General features: G+C 41.5%; 1 protein-coding gene across 1 annotated transcript in view; it reads left to right on the top strand.

Annotated features, from left to right (window-relative positions):
• DACT2 (dishevelled binding antagonist of beta catenin 2) overlaps window positions 1-13952 on the top strand; it is a 33837-nt gene that overhangs the window by 6926 nt on the left and 12959 nt on the right. The window contains exon 2 of the mRNA XM_014308194.2: window positions 13602-13894. Coding sequence (XP_014163669.1) covers window positions 13602-13894 — 293 coding nt within the window. The remainder of the gene's footprint in view (window positions 1-13601; window positions 13895-13952) is intronic.

The following is a 13952-nucleotide window of genomic DNA, read 5'->3' as shown; positions in this document are numbered from 1 at the left end:
ACTGCACACACTAGCTATGGAGTTTTGGGCGCATCCTGGAATTTCAGCCGAAGGGAAAGTACTGCTTGGGGTAAGACTTTTGCCCATTGCTACATAGTTCCACTAATTCTAAGCAGCTCAGAAACAGCCAAAGGTGGGGCATCTTTGAAGTACCTTGTAATCGAATCAGATTTATGTCTTTGTAGGCAGAGCACCTCATATGTCACAGCAAGACAGGGTTGGATTAATTTAAAAGGAAATTAAAGACAGGATTATAAAACCGTAGAGGTTATTAAAGATTCTTCTTTCTGATGGCAAAGGCATTGTTCCCTCTTAGAAATCACACTGCATACACACACAGGTGGAAAGCCAAAGGAACAGCGGTTGTGGTTATAAGATCTGATAGTTTTGTAAGTAAAATTAACTTCGAACCAAGTGAGAAGCATAGCACTGTCAGGCCAAGAGCTCACATACCAAAAATTACAGCCCTCGTTGGAGAACTTGGCCCAGAAATTAGTTGCATAGAGAAGAAATTCTTATCTGTGCTCCAGATATGAGGACCCAGAGCACAAGCTCCTGAGGTCATAATCACATGGCTGTGCTGTTTGAGATTGTTCCCAATGTGACTAAGACAGGCAAAGTGACAGGCCTGAACTCAAACACCAAGGAAGCAGGAGTGCTGCAAAAATTACTGGAGAGTTCCAAGTCCAAACTGGCGTGTAAATATTGATATCAGCATCAGGTGGGGAGTGTACTTTGGGTAGCAGTAAAGCATTTCAAACTGAGGTGGCAGGAAACCAATACCTTTTATCTTCTGACTGTCACCATAACCTTTGCCATTACAGGGGACAAGCTGCTGCTCTAAATGGTGGAAAAGGGGCCTGTTAAGTTTGCAAAGCAACAGTTCTCCAGAAAACCTCCTGTAGAATTCACATGGTGTTCTTGAAGGCTCAGAGGGTTTGTCTAAGACAGTTACTTCTCAACCTGGAAGACAGCAAATTGTGTCTTTTTGTCCCACCTTCACTCTCTTCAGCAATGTGGGGAAGGGAAGTGAGCATTTTCTCCTTCGTTACATCTTCTCAAGTCTCAACTTGTTTTGTCATTTTCCCACATTTATCTAGAGACAATTAGAAACATATCCCGAATCTTGTCATAGGATAGCAAAGCCTGCAATCTCCTCTGCACTTCACCTTATGTGGTGGAGAGATGTCATGCATTCAAATATTGCTTCCAAAGGACTAAAAATAAAAAGATTTCCTGTTGCTACCATAATTTGATGTCCTGAGAGGGCTGGATTGCTGCCTTCTAGCCATGGTAGATTGGCAACAGAATATGCTGATTAGCAAAAGAAAAATTTACACAAGGCAAATCTAGATTTCTGAATTCTCTCAAGGAAAAGTTTTACAGTATTTGCACAAGAATACTGCAAATTTGCTTGCAGTAAAGGAGATTTGAGTATCTAATTTTAAATATTCTGTTCTGTGAAGATAAAGTATTTCTTTGGGTGTCCACACATGTGGAGATGCTTTGGTTCTTTGCAAGTGTTTCTCCTTAATCTGTACTACAGCTGGTGCATCAGTGTTATTTTACAGGTATTAAAAATATTCAGCAGGGTAGCTGTTAGCTAAGGTTTCACTCTCTAGATAACAGATGGCAGATGTTCTTCATTATAGCAATGAGGATAGCAGCTGCCCCTGTGTCAGGAGAGAGATTGAAGAACTTGATCCACGCTAGTGTTTGGAGAGAGCTGATCTTAGTGTTTCTGGTATTCCTAGCAAGGTTTAAAAAACCACTAATGTCTCACATAAGGTCAGAAGAAGATGGAAAAAGAAGACGGTCACTTTTGCAAGGAAAATTTCAGGGTAACAATTTCTGCCATGTATCTATACTCTGTTGAGAAACAGCTATTGAAGAACTACATGTACACAGAAGAGAGAGGAAATTTATTGGTGCAGCAGGGAAGAGGAATCTGGGAAGCAGAACTGGAAACAACCTCATGGATAATTTCAGCTCAGCAAAAGAGAAGACAAGAGTTTGTGCTGCTTGATTCTACTTTTCTCATGCTGCTGCAGAAGGCATGGATGTGAGAGAGCACTGGTGTCTTTCAGGCAGGCTTGCTCAACATTCCCAGGGGATGCTCAAGCCATGGCATGGAGCCATGAGCTAGCACTGCAATTGCAGACTGGCCATGCCAGAGCAGTGCTGAGGCACAAAGGAGCTCAGGGACTCCAACACAGGGACAGCCACACAGCCCTGCTAGGACCTGAAAGAGTACCCCTGGACACATCCTGCACTGCTGTAGCAGCTCACTCCAGATCTCCAATGGGAGCAGTGCTCCCATGGTTAGTGAGAACAGAAACAGCAGCAGCTTCCTGAGAGTGAAGGATGTCAGATCTGAGAGATGAAGAGCAAAAGTGCAAATAGGAGAAGGACAAGCTACAAAATCCAAACTTGAGCTGAATAAATTTTAGTGATTTCCTTTCTTTCTTTCCACATGTCATTCAGGATTCCTGACAGTGTTACTGATATTTTTTCTATGATCATTGATAAATATCTAGCTCTGGAAACACTTTCAAATAGACACTGCAACTGCAAACCCCTTCTCCAAGATCCAGGTTAAATTAATGTAGTAGGCAGGCAGTCAAAGCTTTGGCTGAGGTCTAGAAATGCCTGCTCCTTGCTGACCTAAAAGTCATGGTTGCCTTGTAGTAGTGCTATATTTTTCTGGTTCTGATACCAATGTATGTACCAGTGCACTATAGCCTACAATGTTTTATAAACATAGCAATAACCAAAAAACCCTTGTGAGGGGTAAATGCTCCTCTGGAATTCTTTTCCCAACTCTTTGGTACTGGTATTTGAGGGAGCACATATGCCCACTACACCAAAGCACACTTGCCATAGCCTGTGGAAAAAAGAGCACTAGAAATTCCTGCAGTTGTGCTACACCCATTCCCAATGGCAACATGTCTGTTATCCAGAGAACTTATTACCAGGTGTATCGGATGTACATGGCAAGCTTTTGGACGTTGGGGAGGGGGGCTGTAGGAGTGGCTTCTCTGAGGAGATTCAATCTTCCCCTATATTTACATAGGCAATGCCAACCAGATCCAAGACAGATGCACTGCTGCCCAAGGCTGAGACAATCAGAAATGGTAATTAATGCCTCTGTAGGAACATATTTAGGAAGAGGAAAAAAGGTATCTGCAGCCAGAGAAGAGACTAGTGAAAATATGTGAAACAACTCTGCAGACACCAAAGTCAGTGCAGAAGGAGGGAGAGGAGCTGCTTCAGGCAGAAAAGCAGAGATTCTCATGCAGCCCATGGTGCAGACCATAATGAGGCAGCTGTGCCCCTGCTGCCCATGGAGGGCCACAGGGCAGCAGAGACCTACCTGCAGATGTGAAGGAGCCTAAAGAAGGCTGTAACCCTGTGGGAGTCCCACAATGGTGCAGGGTCCTGGTAGGACTTGTGACACGATGGGGGCCCATGCTGGAAAAGCCTGTGTCTGAAGGACCACATCCTTTACAAAGAGACACACACTGTGAAGAACTGCAGCCCGTGAGAAGGACATACGTTGGAAGGACATACTTTGGGAGCATCCATTGAGGAACATCTCTCATGTGAGGCACCCCACACCAAAGCAGGGGAAAGATGCCTCTCCCTGAGGAGGAAGCAGTAGCAGAATCAGTATGTAATGAACTGACCGTATATCCCATTCCCATCTCCCTGAGCTGCTGGAGGGCACGAGATAGAGAATCAGGAACAAAGCTATGCCTGGGAAGGAGGGGGGTTGGGGGTAAGGTATTTTTAAGATTTGTTGTACTTCTGATTATCCTAATCTGATTTTGATTGGTAATAAATTTATCTCCTCAAATCAAGGTTGTTTTGACAGTAAGTGGTGAGTGATCTCCCTGTCCTTATTCCAACTCAGGAGCCTTCCATTATATTTTCTCTTCCCTGTCCATCTGAGAAGTGGAGAGAAGCTTTGGTGGGCACCTGGCATCCACAGGGTAAAACCTCCACACCAGGAGACTGTTTCACCTGTTGTAGGTCAAGCTCAGACCAAACTTAATTTTTCACACTGGATTCAGGTACGCTTAAAGTGGATCTGTCCCAGTAACTTTAATGGACAGATAATTTCTATGCAGGGAGTAAAGAGTCATTGCCATGTGAAATTTTCTAGTAGTGCTATAACTGAAGTAGAGTCCAGTATAGCTTGTGCTTCTCCAGGAATTAGGGAATTTCTCTGCTCTGTTAGCCTTGATGCAGCTTTAACTCAGCACACTCTTGACATAGGCCACTGTCAATTCCTGTCCATTGAAGCAAACTCTACACAATACCCTCTGTGGGTGAGTATAAGAATATTCAGCAGAAGGTGAGACTCGAGATGCTTATTTTATAGTTGACACAGGTGGGAAGAGTACCTTGTACCACTGCAGCCAAAAAAACCAGCAAGACAAGTAAGAGATGTCTTGTATGTTCACATTCTTACATCAGAAAAACATATGGAAAAAGAATGAGGCCATGTGAGTTTCCTGTGGTGAGGGATAAGATGTTACACATGGTAGTATGTAGAAAATATAGTAGTATATATTTTGCACAATACCAAAGCCTCTCATGCCCATTAACTCTGTTATATGTCTTTTTGCAATCAAATTATGATTCAGGATTACTTGGGCATGGGATGCTTATATTGATTTATAATACTTACAGTGACTTTAGGAACTCAGTATTTGATAAAAAAAGTTAGTTACAATTTCCTGGTCCCTATCTTTCCCAGGTGTTCACAAGGCAACACACTTTGCAATCAAACTAGTTTAATAAAAAATACAATTATGAATGTAACCAAGGAATCTTCATAGGCATCTGACAAATTTGCTGAAGAGGAGTAAGTTTTAAAGATGGTGACATGGCAAAGTCAGGCCATAGATAATGTATATGTGTGCTTGCATGTGTTTGTTCACAGCCTATTCACATTAAAAAAAAATGTGAACAGAAATGTTAAACAAAGCACTAACTCCACAGCCTCAGTGGCTGAGGAATTAGAGACCAGCTATGCATCTCCCATTCATCTTCTCCATCCTGGAATGTGCAATATGTGCTTTAGCCCATCCCACTGCTGAGCACACAGTCAGCCTCTCAGCGTGCTTACACGTTTTCCATTTGTTTTTCCACAGCTCGCTAATGACTTGTAACTGCCCTGTCACCACCCTGCTGCAAAGGCGATGATGAATTCAGCAGACCCAACATGCAAATGGAAAAGCACGGAAAATATTAACTGTTGGTACTGATATGCAACTGGAGTTTTGCAAACCTGCTGGTGTTGCATAACATGGTGAAAATAGTCTCAGAAAATAAGCACCATCTTCCTGCCAGCACAGCTCTTCTGCAACATGCCTAAGAGCAAAGAACCATTGTAAAGTAATTCAGTTTTATTCAGTAGCTAGCTTAGGAAACCTTTAACCTTTACAGGAAAAAAGGAAGTGAAAAGGAAATAAATATCAGTATTTTAATTTGTCACTGTTTTTTAGACATGACAAAATGAAGCAAAGACTTTACTGATGAGAGAAGTTTGATTTTGCTCCACAGATGCCTTTAGCACTACTGCAGTGTTTTGATGTGCACCAGTAAATTTTGCTAATTTATAATGCTGAAGCAATCTCTGCTATGGTTTTCTTAATGGCCCAGCTTTAGGGCCAAGATAGGCCCTAGCTTTAGGAAATGGAGACATAACTGTAGCTCTGTGAATAATTCTTTCAGGGTAGACTCAGCAGGAAAGCACACTCTCAAGGTATGTTTTGCATATATCTGCTCCTTCTTACAAACAGGAGCAAAGCTATGATGGAAACACAGGTTTCAGTATACAGGTTTTCATATACATCCATCATAGTGAAAGGAAAAGGATTTAACATTATCAGAATGAAACAAGAATTTGATACAGTTTCTTCTCCCATCTCCGATGTTGCTGACACTGATGTCCTTTTGTGGGGAAATGCACATCTGCACTTTCTAAAACAAGTCATTTGAGTGAAAACATTTCCCAGTCACCACAGTGCTGTGTGATTTTTATGCACCATCATATAAATATTCTCAGCTCACAAAGCTCATAAAAATATACCCCCTAACCATTCAGGTCAGTGGTCAAAACTGGATCAGCCCCATTTTATTTTTGCTAGAAAAGAGAATGAATTTTAACGCATGCCCAATAAAATCACAGTCCTTGCAAGTCAGCATGCTTTTGCCTTGATTTTTAGTGAAAGAATGCAAAAGGAACCTGCCTATGAGAATCCAGGAAGTTAAGGATGCAGTATCTGAATGCATTAAATGCCTGTTAGTCAATAAAAGTACATTACCATGCCATCCTCTGCATTGCAGTCTAACCCTCACTACCTGCACAGATCTCCAATGCAAATAAAGATGAACACTAGCTAAATCAGCCTGCTGTAAAAACGTAGGAAGAATTAATCTTTCTTTCTTTTTTCTCCTGATATCCTTAAGCTAACTCTTTTTATTAGAAGATGTTTAGTTCTGAAAGCCTGTTGACCCAGAAATTAGAGGTATATTTTGCAAGATTGAAATCAGTGTGTCTTTGGCCTCACTTTAGTGAGCTACTAAAGCCTGTGTCAAAGTTTAAGCATGGAAATAGTGCTTTTGACTTCAGTGGGACAACTCACCTATTTAGAGTTACGTGAGTGTTTACACATCTTGCTGAATAGGTGCCTTGGGGCCCTCTAACCTAATGTCCTGAAAACTTTTGCCATCCTTAACTAGGTTTGTTACAGTGCCATGAAAGGACCCTTTTTTCTTCCTCTTTTTTTCTGGCATTGTGTTTTGTTCTCATTGCAGAAAGACTCTTTGGGGGTTTTAGCACTAACTAAACTTTAAGTTACATGTGTCCAGGAAAAAAGATAGTGTCCTTCCTTTATAAGGCCTCAGGGTTGATCAGCAGAATTCTGCAGTAGGGCAAGATTTATACTTTACACTCTGGAACTGCAGACTGGCATGTAACTGTTTCTGTTGAAAACACACTCCTTTTTCAAAGTAGACTCAGATCTCACATGCACCAGGACTTGCTTTATTTTTCAGAGAAGTATGGAATTTTGAAAACAGAAATATCAGAGAGTATTATACACACAAAGAATGATGAAAAGACAAATCCACATATAAATGCTGGTTAAGAATCTCATGTGAAATGTACAGTGTTAAAAAAAGCAATGAAACAACAATTATCTAACTGGTGTAACTAGGGCTTTGAAGGATTAATTTCTTCCTAATGCCAGGCAAATGAAAGAAGAAAATTATGATCTCTTGGATTAGAGGAAAATTAAAATGATAAATGATTAAATCAACCAAACAGCACTGTGATTCAAAATATTTTTAGAAGTCAGCTGTGCAATCCAAAAATATGCCCAATAATAGCAGAAAAGGCCACAAGTAAAAATAAACTGCATATGTAAGAATGAGAGCAGACCCCGGAATGAAGGATTACAAATCACTTGGTGTAACCTGGCATACAAACAGAAAAAGTCCCTGCTTGGATATGCAAACATGATCAGCTATATTAAAAAGCTGTTGAAGAGAATGAAGTAAAAGTTAAGCAATAATGAAGACCAAGAACCAAACTGGGTGGAGGGTCTGCAACTCTACTGCAACACTGATGGAATTCACATTTAATATTAACAGTCAAGAGGAGAGTTTTAAACGAGATTATAATTAAATCTCCGCGTGATGTGAACTTGCTGAGCATTATGAATTATAATGACGGCAGAAAAATATTGCTGCAGAGCCAACATGAAATCAGGAGGACTGGAAGAAAGTGAGGTTATCTGGGGAAAAAATGCAAGCTGCAGCTGGTAGGAGGAAACATGGAGAATGGGGCAGCTGTGAGAGAGAGTAAGGTACTGGTACGAGGACTGACTAGTAGGCAGTTCTGAATTTTCATCAGTATGCCAATGAGTGAGACCCATAGGTGTTAAAGGTATTATTCAGTGTGGAGAAACAATCATTATTTTCCCTGGCTTCTGACATAACAGCACCAGGCAGACTGTGTCCTGGCTTTGTGTGCCTGATTTGTGGCAAACATTCACCTGCAAACTGCTCTTAGCAGGAGCTGAGGTGAAAAAGGGAAATCAACACCAAGTGAGCACAATCCAGTGCGAGGCTACAAGGCACCTCAGAGGAGGGTTGGACAAAGCAAGCCAAGGCTACCAGGGCCATCAGAAAGGTCATGCCTCCATTTCCTCTTTGCCTGCACCCCAGCCCAAGCAGCCAGCCTGGCTCCTTCCCTCAGAACTGAGAAGGGGTTTTGAAGTGATCAGGAAGGTCTTGGCAGCAAGTTACTGATAGTTCCTCTGTGGGACAGCCTTCTGGTCTAGCTCCTCCCTTTAGAACTCTTCCATCACATGGCAGAAGCACCCACCATTCAAATTTGGTGTCTCATTCTTAGAGACACCAAAATTAACAGTTTCATTTATTTCCAAAAGAGTCTTATACCAACTTTGTGTCCCTGAACACATGGAGGTGCAATGACTCTCTGAGCACTGGTCCCAGGTCAATCACACCCAGCCCATGTGCCCCCCAGACACCTCTAGCTATGATCTGTTGTAAACTTTCTTTTGCAATTCAAATTATTTCCTAGTGCTTCACCTTCTTCCCTGCTAATTGGGATGTCAAGACTTTACAATAACACCAAACTGTATGACTTTTTTTTCTCCCCATTTTCTATTAGGCTTCCACATCCCCCTTTCTTTCTAAATAACTGATATCCTTGACCCTGTTTTCTGGCTTAACCCTTAGACTTCTGTCCCCAGACTTATTCTGACTACTGTGTGCGGCTCTTTCTGCCTGCCTGATTCCTTCCATTCTCCTGCATATTCTGTGCTTTTTGAGGACCTCATCTGTTCCACACTTGCTCATGTGCTTCCCCAGTTTGCCTATCTATCCACCAATTTATGGATAAGCACAAATTTTTAAGTGGTCCAAAATAAAGGACTTTTAGCTACAAAGATTTCAGCTGGAGGGCATAAACTGGAGAGAGACAAGAATAAGCACTTTCATGCTAAGCTTGTGACAGTCCTTAGCAACGCCTCCTCCCTCCTCCCTTCCCTGCAACCCCCACCACTTTGCTGGGAGCGTCACAAGAGAATCAATCTGCAACCCCATGAAAAATAAACAGAAATAAGTACAAAAACAGATGGGCATCTCTTAATCCCTTGTAGCTGAAGACAGGATTTTACTCATGTTTTTAGAAGATTCCCCCTTCTAAAGATTTCCATCAACTCAAATCGGGCTTTGTCATAGAAGCTGTATCCATGAGAGCTACGCTCTTACTTCCTTTTCCCTCTCCACTACCATGTAAGCTATAGTTCAAAAACTCATTTTTTTTCAATTCAAAACAAATCCTCTGAATTCAACAAAGAGCCATTTACACCAGTGATTTGCTTCTTTCTAATTAAATAATCCTCAAGACATCAGACCTTAAGAAGAATGTTTTCAAAGGCAGCTGTTCTGCTAATTAGACAAAACGCCTGAATGATGGCAATTTACTTAGAGTCACCTCACAGAGGGACACACACACTATGATATATTCTCAGGCACAGAACCAACTCTACTGTGTGCATGCAACCTAATGGTTTACTACACTTTCAGGATATTCTTAATGATTGAATTATATTCTTAATGATTGAATTTAACATTTCCAAAAACTGGCAGAAGGCTCCAACCCACATTTTAACAGAAGCCTGTACTGCTAAGCAGTGCCTCAGTCTTTTTACATAAAAGGATATGCTCAGTACATGTCTTGGGCATACAAGGAAAAAGAGTGACAGGTACAAAAAATGCACTTTTCCTTATCTTGAGTAAGATAATGGCTTGTGTTAGACTTGGCTCAATCCACATGTGATTGTTCTGCATCCTCCAACTAACCTTCTAAATATCCACCAGATGTCAACAGCTCAGAGACCCCCTTAAACAGGGGGGTGAGATCCCTTGCAGGATCAGTGGCAAAAGTCTGGTAGGGTAGAACAACAGGACAACAAGAGGACAGAGAGGCCGGCTAGTAAAGTTAGGATGCTGGTGGATGCCCCAAGTTTCTGTCATGTCAAGGAACAGTCCTAAACAAATAGATTCATCCTCACCTACTGTCACACATGACAATGTCAATACAGTCTAAAAATACAACTGAAATACAGGGAATGGAGCCTAGGCAGGGAGACTTTATATCCCTACATAAGGAAATGCAACTGAAAACATCCTCTGAATTATTTTTCACAGCAAAACATAAGCAAATGTGGGAAGCAATCTGCAATTTAGCTCTTGAAGTTGTGTGGTACACCAAAGTATTTTGTATACTTTGGACTTCATCCAAAGCAAACATTCAACTGCTTTTCTTTCAAACACATCTGGAGGTCAATAAATATTGTCCTTTCCCTAACATTAGTCCCAAACAAACTGGCTAATATGCATCCACAAAGCAGGGAGTAAAGTAATATCTGTGGTCACATGAATTATCTGGCTTCAATTTCAATTCCTACCATAGATTTCCTGTTTGATCCTGTGTACAAGGGTTAACCTCTTTGTACATCTCCATCTGCCAAAGAGGGTAAATAACACCTGCCTCCTTTCTGGTAGTTTATGAGGCTCTGAGGGCATGTTTTTACCACAGGTGCAGGCACACCCAAGCTGTCTCCATATGAGGTGCACTAATTGTATTTCTCGTTTTTCTAGAGATTCAAATTAGAATGCCCAGTATTCAATTTACCAAAGTGCTGAGTGCTCAGAACTGGAAGAGAAGTTAAAGGGAACTCTGTTTGGAACAATAAGATGGATATATGTTAACTGTATAACACTAAGTATGCTGAAAAAGAAGGCCAAAGGCATCTCCAGTAGGCACCCAAAATGAATGAGCATTTCTGTAATGAAACTCAGTGCCTCAGGTCTTCCCTTCTTAAACAAGAGCAGCTTTATACCTTTTGGGATGTTGTAAAGACACAACTCATTCATTCATTCATTCATTCATACTGTAAGGCATTTAATAGCCAGAATGCTAAGTATAGTTTTAAAACACAAAAAAATTCTATTTGCAAAGCACAGCTTAAATGACCAGCAGTAAATAAGGCATAGGTTGGAGCATGAGGACAGAGAACATTGAGCAGTATCTTTCATTCTATACACTTATTGAGGAATAGACCCATGGAACAACACTCTGTAATAATATCATACGAATCAGAACTTAAATTAGCTTATGTAGACAAATTGCTTTATTTGTTTTGGTGTCTGATTTTGTAACCATATCATTCCTTCACTACAGCTTTTTTTCATTAAATTTCTTTAACTCAGGATCTGTAGGTGGGAAACAGAAATTTTATTCCAAGTCTTACATCAATCAAGAGCAATGTTTCTGAAATTATTGGAATTTAAATAATGTAAATGAAAAGTCAAATCTTTTGGTTCCTGAAAAGTGCAAGCAATATATAAGCATTTGGATTCAGTGTGCTAAAGTTAGGCAGCAAAACAAGGTGTTACATATAGACTGGTAACTTTTTTCAAGTAATTCTTAAAGTCTAGGGAAACTTTAGAGTATCAATATTGAGCATTCTTCTCTGCAAGTAATTAAGAATAGCAGAAATTTACTAAGTCCCTGCTATGAAACTTTCACTTTTGCCACTACCCTTCCCCCACATAATCACATGGTTTTAAATCTGGGGGCGATTCACACCTTTTATGCTTTCCCCCAGAAATCAGATAACACAAGGTATTTGTTGAGTATTCTGAAAAGATTAAGTGAAATCATAAGGATTCTGTGGAAGAAAGTAATCAGTATAACAGAGGGAATAATAAGGAAGCTGATTAGAATAAAGATACTGCTGTGATATAGCCCATTTGGGATTTCACGTATGAAAAGACAAAAAGATGAAAGAAGAGGAAGAACAAAGAGCAAGGGATAACAGTTCCTTGGAAGGGAATGAAGAAAAAAAAAAGAAAAATGTATGACCTTATGATATCTAATTCTCCTAGCAAGTATATACTAAATGGTAGTTATGTTGGTGACTCGGTTTTGGTCATGTTAGAACATGGTTTGAATAAAATAAGGAACTGCACTGTATGTCTGTTTTAACAAGTGCCAAGCCAAGTGATTTACAAAAATGCTTCACTCCTCATACCTGCAATGGCATTTTGTAAAATTCTTGCCACATGCTGCACAGTGATGGTTGTTTGATTCTTTGCCCCCCTCCATCTGAGATGTGGCAGAATTTGATGCTGTCTTTCATCAGCACCTTCAAGAGCATCTCAGCATTTAACTCAGTTTTTCATTCCACCTTGTAGATGAATAGTTCAGTCATCATGGCACATTGTTCTGCACAGGTGAGCCCTATGAGAAGAATGGGTAAGGAAAAAAAGCAAAAGCATTCATTACAGAGAAAAAAAAAACAAACCAAAACAACAATAACAATAACAAACATTACTAAGATGATGTGATACAAGTCATACCACATACACACTTTAACTAAGCACTGTATAACCACCAATCATTCTTGTTCCATCTGCAGCTGGAGGCATGCGTGAATATTCCTACAGAATTTGTCAGAGTAGGGCCTCTTGGGACCCCTTCTGACAAGTTCAACTTTGCAAGGTAAATACTCTTCTCAAATCTTCAAGTTTCAGGAAAACTTAAAAGTGACACAATGAAAGCAAGGCTTGGGTCTTACTGAGACTATCAAACGAGTTGCACAAGACTGTGAACAAACACATGAATAATTTGCCCCTCTGCTCCCAGCAGGAGGTGGATTTGACATTGCTCTAGTACTTCTAACACTCCTAAAGCTGTAGACTGGTACAGGAAAAGATAAACTGGCTGCAGTCTCAGTGGTGGACACAGCCACCCACACACGGTGTTGAGAAGAGACTACATGATGAACAGATGACAGAGCGACTGGTTCCCGCTCACCCAACTCCTATCCCAGCACAAAGACAAGCAGTATTCAAACTAGAGGCGCTAGCTTTTAAAGATATGCCACAGATTGAAAGGAAAATAACCATCGACAGATGGGCTTTGCATGTGATCTCTGCTTCGTGGAGAATAATACACCTTCCCTGACATTACATCAATCAAGAGTGTGGCACACAGTGATCTTGGGATTTGTAGATACTTCCTATTTCTGTGTAGGCAGCAGAAAAATTATGTCTCCTGTAGCATAGTCTCTACTGTGTTCATCAGACTCTTGCTATCAAGGCTTCTTGTCCGCTACTGCATTACTACAGATTATGCATTCTGTCTTTGCTGCTTGCTAAGCAGCTACCTCTGAAGAAGCTGCAGCTGTCTGTCTTGGGAGCTTTAAATGCTGGCATTTCTTGGTATTTCTTGGTAGCAACATCACTACATTCTTGAATTTCCATGGCCAACTCTGTTTTCATGTCCAATTCAAACCACGTCCTGAGCCCTTCAAATGACTTTAGAGGGGAATGAACTACATCTTAACCTCACAAGACAGAACTCTGCCCTGCTTCCTAAGTGAGAATCAGCAATTCAGTACAAGACAGCGAACTTGCGCAGTGAGATCCCAGTTGGGTCGGTTTCTGGAGAGCAAGATGAGTGCCAGTGCTGTGCCTGTGCTTGGCAGGAGGCACCACCAGACAGGAGGAGAAGAGAGAGAGTCACAAACGCCACGCTCTTGCGAGGGAAGCCTTTTTATACCCGCGAACTCTCTTCGCACCATATCCTAGCATCACTTTAATTTACACGCGGCAGCATTGGGACGATCGGCTCGGCTCCGGTCTCCGCAGCATCTCCGGAGACCGCTCCCGGCCGAACGGGCGCTCTCACCCCGGCGCTTCGTGCCGGTTCGCCGGCCCCTGTCTCTGCCGGGAGAGGGCGGGCACCCCATCCCTTTTCGCTGCTGGGGCGGAGGACGAGGCGAGGGCAGCCCCCCGGGCAGAGGCTGGGACAGGGATGGGGCAGGCAGGAGCCGCCC

The sequence above is a fragment of the Geospiza fortis genome, unplaced genomic scaffold, assembly GCF_000277835.1.
Source record: "Geospiza fortis unplaced genomic scaffold, GeoFor_1.0 scaffold41, whole genome shotgun sequence".
Taxonomy (NCBI): Eukaryota; Metazoa; Chordata; class Aves; order Passeriformes; family Thraupidae; genus Geospiza; species Geospiza fortis.
The sequence above is the reverse complement of the archived record's forward strand: the minus strand, read 5'-3'. Positions and strand labels throughout refer to the sequence as shown.